The following is a 22203-nucleotide window of genomic DNA, read 5'->3' on the forward strand; positions in this document are numbered from 1 at the left end:
CCTTCCAACAATCTTTCCTCTGCTTAAAAGTGTCAGAGTCCATTTCAGTTGTTCCCAATAAGAACCCTGATTGGCACAATGGCCAGGGCAGAGTGATGATGTATATAGTGGTGAGTGGTCCCCTGACAGGTGCACCAGGAGTGCATCAGAGGAAGATGCATCTAAGCCACACGTCAGGGAGGTCTTCAGAGGCTCCCAGTTCCCCTTGTGAACCTGGTGGCTCTGCCATTCATAGAGCTAGGCAAGCTTGTTCTGAGGTCATTCCTGTTTTCAGCTGAGCTGCCTCCGGGACACCCCAGGGGATTGAATCCTACTGTGTGTGTCCCATTCCCAGACATGGTTTGCTTTTGGAGGCTGAAGACGGACAGGCTGCCCCGGCCCCAAGACAAGACCCTGCCACAACCCACGTGTGGCTGCCCTGAAGTTGACGGTCCTGCGACAGACACCTCTCCCCGGAGGAATCCTCGAAGGGAAGGGCCCCACCTGCCCACTGGGCAGGCACCCCAGTCCCTCAGCAGCCACCCTCTCTGCCAGAGGCCTGCAGGTGAGGTGTGTTTATCTTGACTGAGCTGCCCTGGAAAGTAGTCAGCTGCGTGACCGCCTCCATCCCCACCCAGGATTCGAGTGTCTCTCCGGATGTTCCATATTTGCTCAGGGAATTAGAAGAAAGGCAAAGTGGAAACCACACCTGAGGTAACTGGGCCACAGAGCGGGCAGGAGGGCCAGGGGCAGGGCAGCCTGAGGACTGGCCAGAGGGACCAAGCGGGGTCCAGAGACCCAGGGGGCTCTGGCCTCTCCCTCTGCACCCGGGGCTCCTGCCCGCGGGGCTTGCGCACACGTCAGCACCAGGGTCTGACCGGTCAGCAGGACTGATGCCCTGCACTCAGGGCCCAGCGTCCATGCGGTCAGCAGTCTGCGATGAGAGCAGAGCGGGCATACTCCCTGCCCTCAGGAGGCCTCGCCTCGGGCTTGTGGGGGACACAGCGGGCTAAGTGCTCTGGTGGGAAACTGCAGGGAGGCACCAGCATGTCGCAGGGGCGCCTTGAACCAGCTCCTCTCCCCGAGACCCCAACCCTCCTCCTCTTCCTCCAGCCCCGTGGGTCCTGAGGACAAGCTGGGCTCCCCAATGTCTCCCCTCACCTTCTCCGTCTGCCCTCACCACTGGAGGCAGATCCCAGGAGGTGGTCTGGGGAGACCGGGATGCCTCCTCCCTGCCCTCTCACTGCCGCAGACACACTGTTTGCCTCTGCCCAGCGGTGTCACCGTCCAACCCAGCAGCCCCCAAGCTCGTGGGGAATGGCCCCTTCCCAGGTCAACAGGGAAGCCCCCTCTCCCGGGACAGAGAGAAGCCCAGCCCCCATGGAGTCCTGCACCAAGCACAGTCTTTGCTGAGGAAGCAGAGAACAAGGGCCCCTCCCACATAGGAGAGCAAGGATTGGGGGCCATCGCCCCAGGGACCTCATCAGGCCTGAGCCCGTCTGTGTCTGGGCCACCTGTCGGCTCCACCAGCCTGCGCCTTGTCTGAGGCAGCTGACAAAGTGGGAGCCTAGGGCAGGGCAGGCACCTCTGCCCACCCTGCTCCCCTCACTCTCTTCCCAACCTCTGCAAGCTGCCCACTCGGAACTCGGCTCCTGCCATGCCCCAGGCTGCCCAGGACAAAGGGGGTCTAAGCATTTATGAGCTTCTCTCTTCCCTGGCTCCATAGGTCAGGAGGGAGGGATTGAGTAGGTGGGGGCAGGATCGGGTGGTGGGGGGACGAGTGCTGGAAAATCAGCCTTTCGTCTTGGCTTCGTAAAGCAAACCCCCCTCAGCCCAAAGCTGGATGGCATTGGCATGCACCATAAATCTCCTGGATGCTGCAGCTGTGACTGGATTATTTATAGCTCCAGTGTTACATTTCTAACACGAAAATATCACACAAAGGGAAAGGTAATGAAATCTCACCTCTCCTGCATGTCCCTCTCTCCAAACTGCAGGGCTTTCCAGAGCCCCTGTGGCTGAAGGAGGGGTGAGAGAGGCCCGCTGTCCCCCACGCTGCCTGCCTTCCTCCCTCCTCCTGTCAATCACACACACATCTCTTCTCACCCCTGCGTTCCCTCTCACACACACTCTCTCCCGTTTCTTTCCCTCTCACACATGCATTTCCTCACAGATGCACAGACAATCCTGTTCTCTCTCTCTCCCTCTCAGCTTCCCCTGCCCGAGCCCTTCCTACCCCCCCAGAAACACACACACATCCTTGCCCTCTTCCTTCCACCATTGCCATCTCCCTGCGTGACTCACCTCCTTCGCTCGCGTGTTTGCTGTTTTGCTTTGTCAGTGAAGACACCGGCACATTAATTACTAGGCCTGTCCCCTGCAAGGCACCTCAGCTCCTTGTCAATAGCGGGTGGAAGTGTCAGCTTACATTCATCTCGCTCTGCCTTTAAAACCCCTGTGGGCCTTGCCTCCCCAGGGGGATCCATGCTGTGGCACATGGCAGTGCGGACACGCACCCCTGGGCTTGACACATACAAACACATTGAAAACGGGCCACAGAACATACCTCTCACTCTACGGGAGGGAATATCAAAGGATGTGCTCTGGGAATTGGATGCCGGCCCAGGTGCAGAGGACCAGGAGATCCTCCTGGTGCCTCCTTTGTGACTGTCTTGGTGGTGTTATGGAGGATCAGCCTTACACTACCCCACAGGCACAAATTGGAAACTCTGAGCCCTGTGCAAGCTCCCGTGGAGAGCCAAGACCCAGCCCCTTCCCTGCCTGGCCCCCTTGGCCTCAGTGGCCCGGGCCCACAGAAGAATAATCAGAAAGAGGCACCGCAGCCCAGCCTGACATGGCCCATGATCCCTTCCATCCAGACAGCCACAGTGGCTGGGGATTATGTGCGCGCGCGCGCGCGCGCGTGCATGTGTGTGTGTGTGTGTGTGTGGTGTGTACCCGCATACTTCTTGTGCTGGGATGAGGGGAAATCACAGACAAGGACAGTTCACCCTGGGCTAGGGGCCAAGGGAAGGGTCTGGTGACAGAAACCCTGCAACTCACCATCAGGGTGGCATTTCCTGGAAAGCTCTGTCCTTTTTTATATTAAAAATACTCCTGGCTTTTGCCATTATATCTGTCATCATCACAGTATAAAAATGTATTAAATTAATTATAATTAAATACTTAATTTTTTTCTGAAATCTTTGCTTAAATATTACCTTCTTGGAAGTTGAGTCTCAAAAACCCTCTGGCTCATCCCAGAGACTCTGAGGACACAAACACCCGAGTTAAAGGTCTAGGGAACCAGTCTATGGGATAAGGATATGGGGTATGAAACTATAGTGTAAGCATAAGAACGGGGACTCTTGGACTTACTTACATTCTGGCTCTGCCAATTATTAGCTGTGTGACCTCGGCTAAATCACTTAACCCCTCTGTGCTTTAGAACCTTGACCTGTAAAATAGGAATGATAATAGCACTTATCACACAGGGCTTTTATGAGGATTAAATGCATTAATGTATATAAAGTGCTCAGAACAGTGGCAAGCACAATATAGATGTTTGCAGTTGTTTTTCTGTAGAAGACCGACATGAAGCCACTGGATCAACCGCAGGGACTGAAATTAGAGTCTGATTTCAGACTGAAATCACTCCTGCCTCTCTCCTAGGATGTGCTTCTGGCCCCAGGCCCATGCCTCACCTCCAGCTGCAGGCTTCTAATCGTGCATTCTATCTGCAACGCAGTCAGTCAGAAACATTCTCCTCTATTCCAGGCACTGTCCCTGGACTGGGCATTCAGTATCACACGAGCCCTTCTGGAGAGGGAGGTGGAAACATGCCAATAGCATCTGAACCGCCGTCGGAACCGAAGACCCAGAGATGAGTAGTTGTCATCCTTTTTTTCAAAGAGTCCCTGCCTCGCTGCAGGGAGCCAGCGGTAGAGAGAGAAAAGATTGAGGGCACTCAGTGTGGTTATGACATTGTCACATGGCCTGGAACACCCTAGCCTCACGTATATATCAGATCTCTTCTTTGACGTCACCTCCTCTGCAGGGCCTTCCAGAACCAACTGTGTGAAACAACAACACTCTCCCCATCCTGTCAATCACTCTCCCCCTCCCTACTTTATCCATCTGAATAGCATATAACATATGCTGACATATTTTGACATATTTATTTGTTGTTGGTGTTCCCCACTAGAATGCAAGCTTCCTGGGGACAGGCCCTTTGGTTTGCTTTCTCCTGAACGCCCTGTGCTTGCAGAGACCGCGGCAGAGAGTAGGTGCTCCATGCGTGTCTGCTAAATAAAGGAACTGTGGGCAAATCCCTCTTTAATGTCTTGACTTTCCCTTCGGTGAAACAGGTGAGGAAGCCCCATTCTCACTTGCCACGTGGGGAAACTCTAACTTGAAAAGAGAGAATACAGGGCTTCCCTGGTGGCACAGTGGTTGAGAGTCCGCCTGCCGATGCAGGGGACACGGGTTCGTGCCCCGGTCCGGGAAGATCCCACATGCCACAGAGCGGCTGGGCCCGTGAACCATGGCCACTGAGCCTGCGCGTCCGGAGCCTGTGCTCCGAAACGGGAGAGGCCACAACAGTGAGAGGCCTGCGTACCGGAAAAAAAAAAAAAAGAGAGAGAGATAATACATGATAATCAGACATGCTTTTGACTCATCCAAAGGGAGATGCAAATAAATTCAGCTGAGACCAAATCCATGCATGGCTTTGCATTCCCTGCTGTTTAAGCGTTGAGGGGCTACTGTCACAAACAGCCCAGGTGTGCCCACTCCACAAGTTCTGCCGTACGGTTGATCCATCTGGTCCTGGAAATTGTGAGCATGGGCTCACATATTCAAGTGGGTGACAGCCTGTGGGCACATAGCTAGCGTGGGATTGTGTGCTTTTGCTATTCAAGAGGTCTTACCTGTGAGTCCTTATGGGGCTGCAGACTCAATCAGGCTGTGTGTGCAAGATCTGGACCTAAGGAATAACTGGAGATGGCCATATAGGAGTCTGGGTCCTGAACCACTGAGCCAAGTGAGAGGTCTAGAAAATGGCAGGTCAAGGACTCAGCCAGGCTACTTCAGGGCCAAGCAAGAACAGGTTAAAAGAGATGAGGTTGCCTGGTGGTTGTGGCCAGGGCAGGCAGGGAAGAGGGCAGGGGGCAGGGAGATGGGGAAGGCCTCCCATCTGTGTATTTTGACTCTCTGCAGCACCAATAAAATGTCCTCCCTTGACCTCTGTGCTCCCAGTTATCAAGGCACTGGATGGCACACTCAAAGAGAGAGAAATTTTCTTTGGGCCAAGTTTTCTTCCAACAGAGCCCAGAGATGGGCTGGAGGCCTGACCAGTGGGGCAGAGGCCAAAATTACAGTATCAGGGAACTCTACCATCAGACCCAGAATGGTCTCATTCCTAAGTCATGCTTTCCTGCCACCTTAGAGCACCTCCTAGCACTCATGTATTCTGCACAGGGTTGTTTTTTCATCTTAAACCAGTGGACAAATAAGACCTGGGATTTTCCCTTCCCTGATCAGTGAACTCCTATTCACTCATCAAAACCCAAGCCAAATTGCCCAAGCTAAAGCAGTTGCCCCTCTATTACCAAGTTTTGTGTTTCTGGAAGCCTTCCCCCATAGCTTGTAAGCACACCAACAAGGACTTTGGCTTATTTATGACCACATTCTAAACGCTGAATAAGTGATAATTGACCAGATGACCCAACAAAGCAAGGACAATCCATGCTTCCTGACTCTGAGAGCCTGATTACATCTCTCATTCCTCCCCCCGGTAAGCCAAGCATCTGCTCAGCTGAGGGGACAGGACGTTCCTGTTTGGCAGGGACAGTTCCAGGTTTTGATGACCTGCCTCAACCAGACTGGTATCTATTCCAAGTTATTGTTTGTGCATACTCGGTAGGGGGGTGCTGAGGGAAATGGTTACATAAGCCAGCGAGACTGCATCCGCCTGCAGCAGCCCTTCCTCCTGGTGCCATGGACCCCTGGCTCGCTTTAGGCGAAGGTTCCTCATGTTTCCCCCCAGCCTCCAATCTCCCTGCAACCACCTGGGCAGATTGGAAATGAGAACTCCTGAAAATGGCCAGGAGCTCCTCCCCTTTGGGGGACCCTGGGGTGGAATCAACTGGGAGAATGTCACTGCTCTTGTCTGACGGTGTGAGCCCAGGGGCCTTGCACTCTGGAAGGGCAATGGGTGTGTTCCACCCTGGGCGATGCAAGCTTCTGCTGCTCCCTCAGCAGCCCAGGCAAAGCCAGTTCCTTGATCACCCCCGCAAGGCACCAGTAAAGCGTCGTGACCCATCTGCAGACTCTCCCCTGTAGCTTAGAGGTCTCAGGGCTCTGGGACAAAATTCACTTTACCAGCATCCTAACTGCCCAGCTTGTCACTCCCACAGCCACCTTCACTACTCCTTAATTAGGAAGGTAATAGCATCAATGTGTCGGTATTGACAACTATAGACGACTTCACAGTTTACAATAATCAATCGTCTCATTTGACCCCCTTTATAACTCTTCAAAGGAGGCACTATTCTTCTTACTTGACAGAAAGAAATTCAAGGCTCAGAGTGACTTTTCCAAGATCACTAGTACAGAAGAAACATGAAACCCTTCTGTCTAATCCCAAAGCCTGAATGAACTCTTTCCAAATACCCACCCCCCATCTGTGTATTTCATAGGCTTTTCTGGGGGAAGCCCCGGCTGAGGAAAGAAACATACAACCTTAATCCCCTAGAGCTGCAGGGACAAAGCGAAAACTCTAAAAAAGGGCAAGACACAAATCTCAAACTCCACTCTCAGCCCATATCTTTCCTTCCTCCTTCCCTGAGCCTTTAACCAGAGTGGCTGCAGAATGAGAACCCACAGACCCTGACCTCCCAAGGAGAGTCTAGGAGGCTGGCCTGAAACCCACATCCCCGAGGCCAAGGCGACAAGGGGCTGGAAGCATGGGGGAGGACTCAGATTGTGCCTGATTAAGAGCACGGGCCTGGCAGCAGAGGCCCTGCATTCAAGTTTCACCTCCACTTCTGTCTGGGGGGGGGGGGGGCATAGCCCCTTAACCTCCCGGGGCCTCCGTTTCCTCCACTGTAAAAAGGGGAGACAATAGTAGCTGTCTCGTGGGTGCTGTGAGGATAAAGTGAGATCATGCCCAGAGAGCACTCGCTGCAGGCCAGCCGCATCCCTAGCGCTGCAGATGCGGGGCCCAGAGATGCAAGGAGTGGATGGGAGACGGGTTTCCACTGAGCACTGCTGCTCCGCGACCTTCAGCCAGCGCCTTAAAGCTCTCTGGCTCAAAGGCTCATCTCTCGGATGGAAGATGCTTTGCAGCACTGCCTTAAGGCTTGCAAGTCAAGTAAGGAAAATGCCTTGCACATGTAAAGTGCTCAGAATCCACCAATCCTTTCTTTCTCTCTCCTGGAATGTGAAATTTCCTCCAGAAAACATCTAACCTCAGGCTTTGGTTTGTGGTCGAGAGGGATATATAGCTCCGTTATGTGCCACACCAGACACAGTAATAAATGTCCCTTTCCTTGAGGAGGTGAATGGGGGATAAACTGGATGGGTGCTGGGTAGTGTGGGGAGAAAAAGAGCTGAGCAGGAAAGTGGGCAGTGGCGGGCAGGCAGGGGAATGCAGAGGTGCCTTCTGGCTTGATCAGGGGGTGCTCAGGGGAGGCGCACCCAGGAGGTTGGGCTCTGATCAGCCCCACAGGGCTCTGATCCACCAGCCTCTTGTTTGCTGCTGACATTAGGGAAATGACCTGCCCGCTTTCTGGGCCTGTTACCTCTCAGCAAAATGAAGTGCTCCGAAAGGTCCTCCCACCTGGAATTTTCTGGGATGCCCGGCATCAGCCCCTTTCTTTGGGACGTTCACTGGGGGTGCTAAGGAGGCCTGGTCTTCCTGCTTGTCCGAGGCCTTCTGCCTGCCTCCTCTGTCTCCCACCATCTCACCCTCCTACCCTCTCCTGCTCAGACACACAGGATTTATTTTTGTCCAGGGATTATAAGCAAGGATCTGGAAGAGCCAGTCTGCAGAAGTTCCAGCACTTGCTCGCTCCTCCCCCACAGCGGGAAGGGGAGGAGCTTGGGGCAGGGAGACCAGCCGCAGGTGTGGAGTGAAGGGCAGCAGGCCTGGGCACTAACGCAGCCCAGCCGTCCTTGGCCAGCTGGAGGACTGGACAAGGGCCCGTGCTGGCCCTGGCTGCTCTGGTCGGGAGGACAGGGTGAGCCTGTGGCAGGGGTGGAGTGGAACCTTCTGGGCTTTCCTGACATCACCTCTCCAGGAGGGGCTGATTGGCCCAGGGCTTCCCTCTCCCCTGGGGAAGGCTCTGAGCAGAGTGGCCCAATGCCCTGTATTGCAGGTCAGGCCTCTGTCCTGCTCTGGCACAGGGGAGGGGGCAGGCGAGGCCAGGTTATCGAACAGGCAGAGTAAGCATGTGCTTAGGGCACTGGCAGTAAAAGGGCATCAACAAAGTGTCGTGGTATGGTTTGTTTTTTTTAAGAACTAATTCTTAGTATTTCAAAAATAGCAAGAAAGTAGTCGTCCTGGGAAAAATCAGAACTTTGTTGGACTTTGTCACACACCGATTTAAGGTTTAGGATGGTTTTTATTTTGAATTTGTATGGGAGTGGGTGGGGGGAGGTGCATCTTAACCTCTCAGCTCTGAGGGAGGCTAAAGGTCTTAATCCAGCTCAGGGTAAATCAAGGATCAGAAGGGGGGTGGGGACAGGACAATGGGGTGTTGAGGAGGAGGGAACACGTGACCTCAGCCCACAGCTATATCCCCTGGACGGGGAGGCCTTCCGGAGGGAAGGGGCACTGCCCTATTACACAGGGAAAGCTGCTCTCCCGGGAGAGGATCTGGGGAATCTAAGGTGTGAGACAGTTGCGGAGCGAGGGGTAGGATTGCTCAGGGCCCCAGAACAAGGCCCGACAGCCTGGAATTCCCACCTCTGGGCCAGGGCTCGGATTTGTTCTATACCTTTGCTCACTCTGGAAGTGAAGTGGCCAAAGATGGTGGCCCATTTGGAGGGGGAGCTGGCAGCCCATTTCCTGGAAGACAGTTCCAAGGATGGCACTCAGCCCTCTACATCCCCTACAGGGTAGTGCACGGACATGGTGCCTTTTCTCCCATCGTCTCCTGGAGTAGGAGCATGTTATTCCGAACCCAACTGCCTTCTGGGTCCAAGCAGGCACCCACCAGCAAACATCTGCTAAGCACCTACTACGTACCAGGCACTCTCTGCCCATTACCTCATTTAACCCTCCTGTCATGTGGTCACTCTATCCGCAGTCTGCAGACGGGGAAACAGGCTCAGAGATGTCCAGAGCCTGCTGGAGAGCACACAGCTGGCTAGTAGCAGGGTGAGGACACAAACCCAGTGGTCTGACTCTGTCAAGCATGCTCCACTTAATACCACAGGTCTCACCCCAGCTCCAGGCCTCCGAAGGGACAGAGCCCCAGGCAGCCTCCCTCATCCCTCTCTGGGCCCATCACATCCAGGGCCAGGTGCCAATGTGGGCCCTGCCACGTTCATAATAGGCTAGGACACAGACAAACACCTCAGGCCCTAGAACCTGGACTGGCTGTATAACTTGCAGGGCTCAAGCGAAAATGAAAATGTAGGGCTCCTTGTTCAAAATTATGATGAATTTCAAGATGACAGAAGCAAAGCATTAAACTATCCCTTTCGATCACGGTGCTCAGTGTTCCTGCACAGGGTCCACACCCAGAAGCCCGTCCTGCCCAGAACCCACATGATCCGCCAAACAAGCTTCTTCCTTTACCAGGAAATCCCATCTCCAAGTCAGCTGGGTTGGATTTCACAGTCCCCAAGAGGACAGACCTTGGGAAGTAAATTGCCCACCAGGGGCTTCCCCGGTGGCGCAGTGGTTAAGAATCCGCCTGCCAATGCAGGGGACACGGGTTCAAGCCCTGGTCCGGGAAAATCCCACATGCCGCGGAGCAACTAAGCCTGTGCGCCACAGCTACTGAGCCTGCGCTCTAGAGCCCGCGAGCCACAACTACTGAGCCCACCTGCCACAACAAACGAAGCCCATGAGCCTAGAGCCAGTGCTCCACAACAAGAGAAGCCACTGCAATGAGAAGCCCACACACCACAAGGAAGAGTAGCCCCTGCTCGCTGCAACTAGAGAAAGTCCGCGCACAGCAACGAAGACCCAACGCAGCCAAAAATAATAAATAAATAAATAACAAAATTTCCCACCAGCCTGGGTGCCCTGCCACCAGTCCTCAGGTGCTCAGGATCCTACACTCTCATCTTCCAAGTCACATCTGCATGTAACTTGGGATCTGCCAAACTCAGCCCATAGCGTGCTGTCTTAGGTGGGGTGCAGCATGTGGGCCCGCGGATATCTAACAGTGCAGGTTACAAGCAAACTCTCCACTTTCCTTTTCTGACTAATTCATCCTGGCACCTCCTCCTTCACTCTGTCCTTAATCCTTGCTGGAGACGCCCTCTTTCCTCATCTGCCCAACAGTTAGTAACCATGTAGGTACTCTGCTGAGGCTCCAGGGATAATATTAATAATTTCCTTCTAGAACAGTGCCTGGCATTGCTATGGGCGTGTGCCCACTCACGCACATGATCTCATTTCATACTCCCCACAGCCCGGCAGGTGGCCATCACTGCCCCTTTGGCCTGGGAAGAGACGAAGGCTCTGAGAGGAGCGTGCAGAAGGTCCCATGGCGATGGAGCGGAGTGAAGAGACTGGGATCTGGTCCCAAGGGTTGCTTCAACTCCAGCACGAGCTGCTCTTACACCAGCCTGCAAGGTGCCGTCTGACCCAGGAGAGGGCCCATAAATAGATAAACACTGTACAAAAGGGCCAAGGACTCCACAGATCCCTCCATCAGCCTGTGCTCGCTTCCTCCCTCCGCTCCCAGCGTGAGAAGCACCCAAATCTGTCCCAGGCAAGTCCCTCCACCTGTGCTTTCTGTTGGCCAAGCCCTGCTCCAAGTGTTTTATAGGCATTTACACATTTGATCCACCCAGTAGCACTAAGAAATGGGTGCAATTCTCATGCCCTTTTTTTGGCAGGGAAACTAAGGGACAGGAGGACAAAGCAAATGAGTGGAGGCGCTGGGATTTAAACCCAGGAGGTCTGGTCTTGACGACTACACACCCCTGGGGGCACCCTGCCTGGACTCAAGTCCTGGCACAGGGGCAGCACCCCATGTTAGCTGTGCAACGTTGGGCAAGCTACTTACTGTTTCTGTGTCAGGGCCATTCATCTGTAAAATGAGGATAATAACAGCACCTACTGCATAGGCTGTTGTGTGGACCAGGTGGGCTAGCAAATGCAAAGCGCTGAGAACGGTGCCCCGCACACAGCAAGCACTTAAATGGCAGCTATTATTAATCCGACTTTCCAGTACCCTATACTGCCTCTCCTGCTGTGTCCTCCCCTCTTGGAGCCTGTCATTCATTCATACCAATCCCCCTCCTGGTATGTTCAACCTCTCCTTCTAGTTCTTTCCCTATAAACATGCTTATGTCTCCCTCAACTTGGATCAGAGAGACTCCCACCCCCCCCGCCCCCTCGCTGCCAGGTTCACTCCTTCCCTTCGGAGCCAAGACCCTGGGACAAACTGGGCCTTTTGCTGTCCCCTTAGTACACTGCGTCCTAGCCTCTGTCCCCTCCACTCTCTACAGACCTCTCTGGCCAGGGTCTCCAGGCACCTCCCTGCTGCCAAATTCAACGGACACCTTTGGGGCCTTATCTTCGTCCGTCTCAGCCCAGCGCCTGACGCTACTGACGACCCCATCCGGCGGCATCTGCTTTGGCAGGCAGGGTGCCACCTGCTGTGATTGTCCTCCCGTCTCTCCTGCTGCCCTTCTCCTCCCGGGATCCTCCTCTCCAGCCCTGGAAGGTGGCACAGCATTCCATCCTCTTCTCATTTTCTGCCCACTTTCCCTCAGGGACCTCACCTAAACTCACACCTCTGACTACCACCCACAAGGCAGACAGCACCTCTCAGTTCCTGCCCAGACCTGTCTGCACAGCCCGGGCCTGCAGGTCCACCCCGAGCTGGCCCATGGCACCTCAGGCCAGCACCCCAAACTGACCAGACCTCTTCCCCTAGCCCTGCGCCCCGTGCTGCATTCCCTGGGCACCTGAGCTGAGGATGAGCCTGCCTCCTTCCTTCCTCTGCCTCACCCTCAGGCACCTGCCAAGCTCCCCTCCTTACAGCTCTCGGATGCCCCCACCCACTCCCCGCCAGCCATCACAGGCCCTCCTGAACTGGCTTCATCACCTCTTGCCTGGATCACTGCAGCCGCCTCCTAGCTGGTTTCCCATGCTTGCTTCTCCTGCCGGATCATCTGGTCCTCGCACTGCTGCCAGAAAGACATTTCCAAATGGCACCTGGGACGGTGGCCCTCTGCTCGCACATCCTTCAGTGGCCCTGCGTGATTAATGCCAAGACCCTCAGCTTCGCTCACGAGGTCTTGCTTGCTGGCCCTGCCTCCCCTCTCCCCACATCCCAGACCAACCGAGCTAAGTCTTCGTCCTTCTCTGGCAGAAACTTACTCTCCTGCCCCCTAGCCCCTTTCTCCCCTCTCTCTCCTTCCTTCACAGGCCCCACTTTCTGGGAGGGGTCTTCCCCAGTGATCCAGATCTGTGCTCCTGGGGCCCCGCGGTCACAGCACCTAGCCATCCCCTCCCGCTCCCAGCACTGAGAGTGTGTATGTGTGTGTGTTGGGGGGCGGGTGTCAGTGATGGGCAGGGCCTGAGCCAAGCACCAACAAGGGTAACAACAGTAACCAACGTGCACTGGGAGCCGACCAGACTGGGTTGTGCTGACACTGACATGAACTATCTGTTTTAATTCTTCCAACAACCTGGTGAGGGGTGTTCCCATCGACAGGGAGGTCACTGAGGCCCTGAGACATCAAGCAACTTGCCCAAAGTTAACAGCAGAGCCAGGAATGGAACCCAAATGTCAACGGATCAATGGTTGTGGGGTGAACCCAAGTTTTCAGTGAAGCGTGGACCTTTGATAAGTGTAGAAGGAGAAGCAGGGGGCGAGAGGAGGACGAAGGCGAGGGGAGTAAGACGGTTGGGCGGAAGCGGCAGCCTGGCTGTGTGCCCTCACGTGGCCTGGGCTCCAGGCCCCTCTGGCAACCTCTGCCGTCCCGAGGGAACAGGAACCCTGCTGCAGTCACTTCGCCTCTGTGGGGAGGAGAGAGAGCCCTGGGAAGAAACCACTGGCAGGTGGGACAGGAGATGAAGGGATAAGAGGCCGCAGGCTCTGACTCAGCTGGTTCCCAGGGAAAAGGGCTTGACCTGGCCCATGCGGGATTAAGAAAAGGAGGCACAGGCTCTCAGAGGCCCTCCCAACCCTGGCCCCTGCCCCCACCACCTGCTGACCCCTTCTGCCCCTGTTGGGGAAGGGTGGGTTAAGGACGGTAGGAGTGGGTTAGGGCATCCTACCTCCCCCTGCCCCGGTTGTGGCACTCAGTCACCGAGGAGACATGAAGGCCCTTCTGGGGCAGGAAGCAGCCTGAAGCCTGAGATGCTACCTCTGGGCAGATAGCTTCGTCAGTATTTTAACTCCAGGTGAGATGGAGGACCTCACAGCAGCTCCTCCTCTGGCCCCCCTGCTCCCTGGGAAGCTCAGGCACCGTTCTCTCCCCCTCCCCTAAAATGATCCTAATTCCAGAAGGCTCCCTCTCCAAGTCCCTGGGTCCCCTTGCCCCACCGGAGTGGGCCTGTTGGCAACTTCCCGAGTCAAGAATCAGTTGCCTACAGCTCCAGGCAAATGGGGGTGGGGGTGGGGATTTGTAGGAGGTGGTCACGTGACTGTCTGGGCGGAGACCCAGGGGCTCAGAGTTAATTCCTCCGTGTTCACATGGCCCAGCGTTCCAGAGCTGCCTGTCCCCGGGTGCTGGCCGCCAGCGTTGCCCCCGGGCACCCTCAGCAGCCCAAACCTGTTCTCAGACGCAGCTGGACCTCCTGGAGCTGTGGTTTCTGAACCACTGCCCATGGCTCTGGATTTCACATGCTGGCTCCTCCTTGCAACAAAAACCCAGGCCTCCCTGGAAGGGTTTGCACTGGTGGAGAGTGAAGTGTTGGGGCCTGGGGAGCGTGTGAACGACCTTCCCCTGTGAAAGAGGGAGTGAGGCCAAGCCGGGGGAAGTTACTCACTGCTCTGTGATTTGGTTGCCTTGTCCGTAAAATGGGAGTAATGATAGCACCTACTATGGGTATTTTCCTGTCAAAGGAGAATAATGGCAACGAGCAGCCTCCAAACCTTGCCATAATAAAGGAAAAATAGTATATGACCATGCCTAGCCCAGAGGGTCCAGAGGTTACATTCAATAACATTTCTCCCTCGCTCTTTGCTTTTAGCCACAGTTTCCCAGTCTGTCACCTAAGAGACCTGAGGAAGCAGCTCTGCCAGCTTCACCAAGCTGCTGAGAAGAATGTGGCAGTAGGGGAAAGCGCTGGACACTGCAGGGAATACCTGGTGTCCATGGCCACTGGCCCACCCCTCCCCCTCCCCCTCCCTTCCAGAGGACAGCCCCCAGCCACAATGGGGCTGGCTTAGGAAGCCCAACGCTAGCACCACAGCGATGTAGGTAGGTATAAGTGCACCGGCGTGGGCCAAGGGCACACATACACACACCTTGTCCAGGAGCCAGAGAAAAATAATAGCTAATCCCTGGCTGTGGAGGTAGAGGACACCCCAGACCCAGACTGGGGCTCTGACCAAGTCTAGTTCCTTGCCCTGGACCTTCCTTCCTGTCTGGCTTATTCTAAGATCTACCCCCAGGAGACATATATTATAAATCTAAGCTTCTTTGTGCATCTAATACTGCTGAAAATATACACAAAATAACTGCCAGTGGTGCTTCCCTCAGCAGAGGGGAACTGAAGACCTGGAAGGGAAGGAGACTGACTGACTTTTCACCGAGTATCTTTTCATGCTGTTTGATTTTCTTTTTTGCCATGTATATGTAATACCTTTTTAAAAATTAAGATACTCTACCCCTGGGATGGAGAAATAGTGGAAGGCTTTGCTTGCCATGCTAAGGAATTTGGACTTTATCCTGGAGGCAACAGAGAGCCAAGGGAGGTTTCTAAGCAAGGAGATGACATGTTCAGATGTGTAAAAGAATTGCCGGCTACAGAGCCCTGGCCTGGAATGCGTGGAGGCTGGAGCCCACGAGAGACCAATTGGGAGGTTGGGACACTGCTCTTGAGTCTAGCCTAAAGTGCGGACCCACCGATCATGGGTCCACAATGTGGTACCCACAAGGAGGTAAGCTTTCGTGGATCATTCTTTACTTAAGTTTAGGGGTAGGAGGCAGCTTGAGGGAGACTTCAGAACAGTCCTGCTCCAGAATCCCTGATTGGAAATATGGCTTGGACAGCACCATGGTGTGGTCCAAGCACACCAAGCCTAGAAAATGCCCTCTCCCAGGGGCTTCCCAACAGCACCCCCCGGGGACAGCCTCACTCACTGGCACTGGCCGGGCTCACATGGAGACTCTGGCAGATGGGGAGAGGGCTGAGGGACAGGCTCAAGCTCTGAGCCTGGGTTTCCTGGGCCCTGTGGGTCAGAAATTAGAGGCCCCCTGCGCTGAGCAATATAGGAGTCCTGGCTCTAGGCTGCCCTGGGCTTGAATGGAATTCCAACGATGGCTTTGGGCATTTAACCTCTCTGAGCTCAGGTGGCACATCTGTAAAACGAGGGTCATCACACCTTCCTCGTAGGCTGGCCTGAAGTGTGCATCTACCCGGCACCTCACACAGCACCGGGCATGCCACTTGTCTCCTAGATGGCCAGGCAGAGGTGGGTGACAGGGAGAGAAGAGAGAAGCCCCAAGTTCAAGGGAAGGTGGCAGGAGTCCTGGTCTCCCTAACTCTGACCTCTGTGTCCAAATGGTTACTTATCTGTCTTTAAACCTTCAGAAGTTTCCAATCATCAAAGGGGGAGGGGTGTGAGGGCCCACAGCTCAAAGGTTAAGAAAGGACTCCACTAATTAAGGCCCACCTGATATTTACAGTCAGAAACCTAGACACTGCTCTCCACATCCCCTTCCCCCAAAGGTATGGCTGCAAAAGAGACCAAGGGACAAATGCTTGTTCACCGTCCTCCAAGAGCTACTAAAAACACTGAGCCCCACCCCACCAGGTACTCACTCTCCTTTTGCCCACTTCATCAGCACCTGCTCTCATATAAAACTCTAGGTAAGTTCAATGTCCTTACTTTTTTTAAATGTGCATTAGAGTTGTTCTTAACAGGAATCTAGCCTGGGCTCTGCCACTGTGTGGCTTTAGGCAAGTTCCTTCATCTCTCTGTGCCATGGGGCCCTCATTTTTACTAGGTGGATGAACTAGACCTAGGTTCTAACCTCAAGTTCCATGGATGGATTTTAGATATGCATGAACCCCTTTAAAAATTGGGTAACGCTGGTTGCATCCCAGAAGGGAACTAGATGGCCAAGGGGCCACTTGTAGAAAGGAAACCTTACGGTTGTACTGTATTCCCCTTTGCATCTTTTGAACTTGGAACGAAAGGAATATATTACCTATTCAATATAAGTACATAAAATTAAAAAGGAAAGAAAATGTATGCAAGTCCATGTGTGTGGGGGGCACCTGTACTTTCTGAGGAAGTATCCATCATTTTCACCAAATTTTTCTAAGGTCAGAGGACCCCAGAAAGATTTAAAAAGCATTTCACCAGATGCCCTTAAGGGTCATTCCCTGTCCCAATTTCCTGGATTTGACAAAGTATAAGACAAAACAAAAGTGAATTTCAGTCCTCTTACATCAATAGCCTGGCCTGGATGAATGTGAAAATGAACCCTCAAAGCACATTTAAAAACATGTGTTCACGCCCATGTGAGCAGAGCGGGTTCAGATGTGAATGCTGGACTTGACATGGTGAGTTGTCCTCACTGGTGGATCTCCCATTTTGCAACCTTCAGAGATCAAGGTCAAAAAATGACGCCCATCATCAGCCTCTTCTCTCAAAGCTGTTGAATTAAGTCCTCTTTGCCCCACCCCGGTGCCCACTCAAAGAAACATCCGGCTTAGGTTAGCTGCACAAACGATGCCTATAAATAAAAGCAATATGGATTTTTAAATGTTGGCCACTTTGGCTCCGAGTGGGAAGAGAATGAGAAGGAGGAAATAGAGGTGGGGAGATCCAGGGTGAACTGGAGATGAAGGAAGACTAGCTCATCAGAGATCTCCATCTGAATCTCTAAAACCCACAATAATCTTCCTGTACTGGAGAGGAAACTGCCTCCTGGGTGTGCAATGTGGAGAGTGTCAGGGTAGGGGAAATCTAGCTGAGGGATCAAAGCAAGACTGGTTAAGGCAACCAAACTAGCAGCTGAATGGGTCAGCGCAAAGAGAAAGGTCACACAGTTCCAAAAAAAAAGAAGGGGGAGCTGCCATTTAACAAACGGCTCCTGGTACTGGTAAACTTTAATTAACTGCACCATTATAATTCACTTCCACTCAACCCCTGCTCTCCCTCTTACCCCCTCCCTCCTTCCTTTCCCCCAGGTCTCATCAAGGCAGGTTTCCTTAGTGAAACCTAACTGGCCGCCTGTGCTGGATGCTTCATTATTACAGCTCTGCCTCTCCTGCTAATAATGCACACAGAAACAAGAGGGAGCAAACTACAGTTCTCAGCTCTTCATGACAGGTCCCTTTCCTACCTATGTGCACTAAATCAAGGATCCCATAATCCTAAAAGTTCCTGAAAGTAATACAAGAGCAATGAAGAGGCAGTGGAAGGCCAGCAGGAGCGGATGCGCACGCAGAGGCAGGTGACAGGGCCAACTCCCACTTGGATCCACCGGACAGTACTCACCGGGTTCGCACCTGGACCGGTCATCCACACGTCCAAGTCGACGTGCGCAGCTCAAGTCGACGTGCGCAGCTCCATGCTGTGGCTGCACCCACCATGCCTTCATTCACTGGTGGTTAAATTATACCTGTGACGCTCTTATCTCTGTATTCTCAGGCTGCTGAGCTTTACCCACTTTATGGGTGTGTGCAGTGGGCGTGGGGGTTGGGAGCACCTCAGAGGATCTTCCAGGGGAAACATGCTTGGTTTTTATTAATGAGCTGATGAGAAAAGCCAACCCAGACCTTTAAGTGAAATGTGTGATTGGTAGCCAGGCGAGAATAGGTTTTAGAATTAACTCTTCCTACAGTCTGCTATGCATTATCACCCCCAAGTTAATTACCCCTGAGGATGAAAATAGGTTTCATGACTCATAAGCACCAATACAACACTTGGCAGCAGATGAAAATGCAAGGACACATTTGCAGGAAGCTGACACGCACATCTATTTATATGTGGGGAGATTCTTGATGAGGTGAGACAGGTACCGCCCGGGTACCAGGATTAAGAGGCTGCAGCAGATACACCAACTGCCATTTACTCACACCTCCAAACACACACACACACACACACACACACACACAGAATCATGGTTTCCACTACCTCAATGATAGTGGTGGCAAAGCAGGAACAGAAACTGAAAGCATGTTGTTAACAGCAAGTCTGAACACCAACCCAACCTCCACCTCGGTGTTCTGGGCTAACCAGGGACTTGTTTTTCCCCAAACTCACCTGCTCCCTTATTCGCTATTCCTCTGGCCTTGTGCGGACAGCTTGCCTCCACCAGGAATGGGGTGTGGCCAGGAATGGATTTCTGATAGGATCTGGGGTTGTGTTTTGCTTCCTCCCTCCCCATTTCCTACTCCCCTTCCATTTGCCTCCCAGGAAAGTACAAGGTTCAAACCAGGTTTGTTTGCCTTCCCTCGGAGCTCTGGGAGGGCTCCAGAGCCCTAAAGGACATTCCAGTCCCATCCCCATCCCTCTGTACCTCACAAAGGCCACCAAAAAGTCAACTGGATGAATAAGCGCATTTCTTCACCAGTGGGGACGGGTTCTATTTGGTGTCATAAGCGATCGTTCCCCAGGAACACGGTTTGGGACTCTCTCTTCCCCACTCTCCACAACCAGCTAAGTGTCCTGCCTTTCGAAATTATCAAAAAGGAAGGGAAAGAAAAAAACGTCATGAATGAGGTGAAACTGCTCTTCCGATGCATGAACTGGAAGCTGCTGGGAACTCAGTCCTGAGAACATGGATTTGTTTCCCACTTCCCACACCCCTCCTGCCTCCACTGCTGGCTCCCAGCTCTGTGACATGTTTGCTTTAAATGTGCAATAACAGTGATTTTTGCCAGATCTAGGAGGCAAAGCACCCCGGTTTTGTCCTGTTTCCCCCACCCCACTTGCGTTAAGTCACAGCTGCACTCGGTATCAGCATATACTCAGGGCCACAGGGAAAGGCACCAGAAAAGCATTCCTGACAATGCTATTTGCAGCTGGGGTGCGCATGGGGGAAAACAGAGATGCTAAAGAGTAAACAGAAATCGCTTAGTCAGCAACTGTCCTGCCCCAGAGAGGTGAGTGTAAATAGTCTGGTACTGAAGGGGAGGGGCAGTCAGCCAGCACAGGGCCTTCTACAGATGCCACCTCTGAGGGCTTTCAAAGGCACCAGCATTTGTGTTCTATGGTGGAAGCAGGGAGGGTGTCCCCCATGTTGGAGCTGTGTGGTCTTAGCCCTAGAAAAACACACTTGCTGACTCGGGACAGAATTAATATCAATTGAATTTATTACAAGTTACTAAGCTCCAAGGCACATTACAGTGTTCTGTTAACTACAGAAATGTATAAAGGACAAACAGAGCAGATTCTCCATGTCTAGCATTTCGCTCTACTGTTCAAAAGCATCCGTGCATCAATAAAGCAAAAACAAAACAACACGTGAAGATCCAACACATTCAGGTCAGTAGAAACAAACCAAAACATTTTCCCTCACAAACTTGCAACAAAAAACACCCACCCCCCCAACACCCCCCTTACCATTTTGCAAAGGAAACAAAAACAAAACAAAACAAAATAAAGTGAAGACTTCAACACTTGGGGCTGTTCAGAAATGAAGCTCTCACCATTTTATAGCATCATTTTTTTTTTTAGGCAGCAACACTGGCCTTGGCAAAAAAAAAAGTCATTTTCTTTTGTGTTTTTCTTTCTTTCAGTGAGTGCATAACAATTACAAAAATACACACCAGCAGCAGTCGTTGCTAAAGGCTATTAATTCTGTACCTAGGCAAACACTCTGCCACCAATAAATGCTAACGAATATGATGCAAATGACCGAACCAATATTATACTGCTTAACACAAACCAACTTATCCTTCAAATGAAGAAGTTACATACCTTTGTTTCAAAATATAGAAACATACGACGAAAATAATGTCTATACATAAGACTAACTTTTTGCAGTTTGTCATATTCACAATTCTACATCTTGGGAGTGAGGGAAGAGAGGGTCGATGTGGGTGGGGGAGGGGCCCTCTGGACGGGAGAGGAGCTGGTCTGGGGCTAAGGAAGTGGCTGTCTTGTGGTTCAAGGGTCTCTCTCCTTTTTCACTTTAACATCCCCAGCTAAGATCGTCGCGATTTCGCCCTGCATGAAGGCCCAAGGTACATTCGACCCAACCAGGGGGCATTTCTCTCCGCTGGGGCAGTACACCTCGCCGGTCGCCCCCTGGGCCTTGATACTCTCTCTAGAGCAAGGGAAGCAGAATTTGTGGCTGGGAACAGAGGGGCACTGAACGAAATGCGTGTCCTCCAAACGTTCGTGGCAAATGGTACAGCAAAGGGGCCCGCTGTTGGCCATAGGGGAATCCGGAATGTTTTGGGGGTGCACTTGGTCCATGCCCGGGTGGGTGCTAGGCGGCGGGGGCGCCACCTGTAAATTCAGGTCCCCGTTCCGTGATGCCAAGCGGCGCTGCCCGGGTACGGAGGCCGGCGACACTGGGCTGCTGCTGTTGCGCCGTGCGGACGCAGTGGTGGAGTGCACAGAACTGCCATCCTTAGGCGAGTGCGCCGTGCCCAGTGTGTCTGCCACCGACATGAGGGCGGCCATGGGCGACGGACCGTTCTGAGGGGCTGACTCGGGCGGGGTGGTCCGGTTGGAATGGGTTCCCAGGGGTGGGGGCGGCGGAGGCGGACCCCCTGCCGCATGCCCCGGCGCCGCAAAGCCCCCGGCCGACATGGTGAGCTTTAGTGCCTCGCTCTGGTTCGCCATCCACTGCTGCCTCTGCTGCTCCTCGCCCAGCTTCAGCGCGCCCTCGGCGGAGTCCGGGGGCTCGGGGGACGCCTTCCTCTTGCGCAGGCTGGCAGCTGCACCCCGGCCCGAGGGGGCGGCGGGCGGCAGGGCCCCGGTCCCCGGGGGCGCGCTGGGGGCGCGGCTTAGACTCACCAGAGCCGTGGGCAGCATGGGGCAGCTGGCGTCCAGGTAGGGCTGGGGCAGCATGTCGGCGCCGGGCACGCCCTCCTTGAAGAAGCGCACGGCCTCGGGCAGCAGATCTCCAAGTAGGCGCCAGTCCCCGGAGCCGTGTTTCTTCTCATACTCCAGGTACTTGAAGCCCGAGGAGAGACCCCGACCGAAGTCCTTCATACAGTCCTGGTACATCTGCTTGGCCACACCAGATGCGCTGGAATACACGTTGCCCGAGCCCGTGGGGTACTCAATAAACAGCTTCAACTCGTAGTCCATGCCAGGCTTGGAGACGGCGTCGAAGGCGAAGACGCGGCCCAGCAGCGAGTGGTCCTTCTTAAAACGCACCTCGTAAGGCGTGCAGCCGGCCAGCGTGAGCAGCGTGTCGCGGACCATCTTGGGCTTGTTGGCCCACTCCTCCGCGCGGTTGCGTAGGCTCTCGCTCAGCTCAGCCAGGGCCTCGGCGTTACGCTGCTTCTCCTTCAGCTCGCGCTCCTGGTCAGTGCTCGACACGGAGCCGGGCCTTTTGCCACCAGCACCCCCGCCCACCTCGGCCACCGACGACGAGGTCGAAGATGACGCGGAGGACGACGCGGCCGATACGCCTGGGCCGCCCCCGAGACAAGCTGGGCCCCCGGGGGGCGCGGGCGTCGGGGGCCCACGGCTGCCCAGACCATGAGGCGGCGGTGGGGGCAGCACGGGGGCGCTGGCCGGGCCGTTAAGCAGCGTCTGCGGCAGCAGGTTAGGGGGCACGGTAAGCTGGGGGCCTCCGCCACCCCCCGGGTTGGGCAGCCCTGTCACTAGTCCACCATGCGTCCCGCGCCGAGACGCCACCGACGCCGCCGCCGAAGACGAG

At 54.0% G+C, this 22203-nt stretch overlaps 1 protein-coding gene across 1 annotated transcript in view; it reads right to left on the reverse strand.

Annotated features, from left to right (window-relative positions):
* Positions 1-20079: 20079 nt before the first annotated feature.
* The window catches only part of IRF2BPL (interferon regulatory factor 2 binding protein like), a 3413-nt gene continuing 1289 nt past the window's right edge, over positions 20080-22203 (reverse strand). The window contains exon 2 of the mRNA XM_007459792.1: positions 20080-22199. Coding sequence (XP_007459854.1) covers positions 20472-22199 — 1728 coding nt within the window. The 3' untranslated portion in view covers positions 20080-20471. The remainder of the gene's footprint in view (positions 22200-22203) is intronic.

Source organism: Lipotes vexillifer, unplaced genomic scaffold, assembly GCF_000442215.2.
Source record: "Lipotes vexillifer unplaced genomic scaffold, Lipotes_vexillifer_v1.1 scaffold39, whole genome shotgun sequence".
Taxonomy (NCBI): domain Eukaryota; kingdom Metazoa; phylum Chordata; class Mammalia; order Artiodactyla; family Lipotidae; genus Lipotes; species Lipotes vexillifer.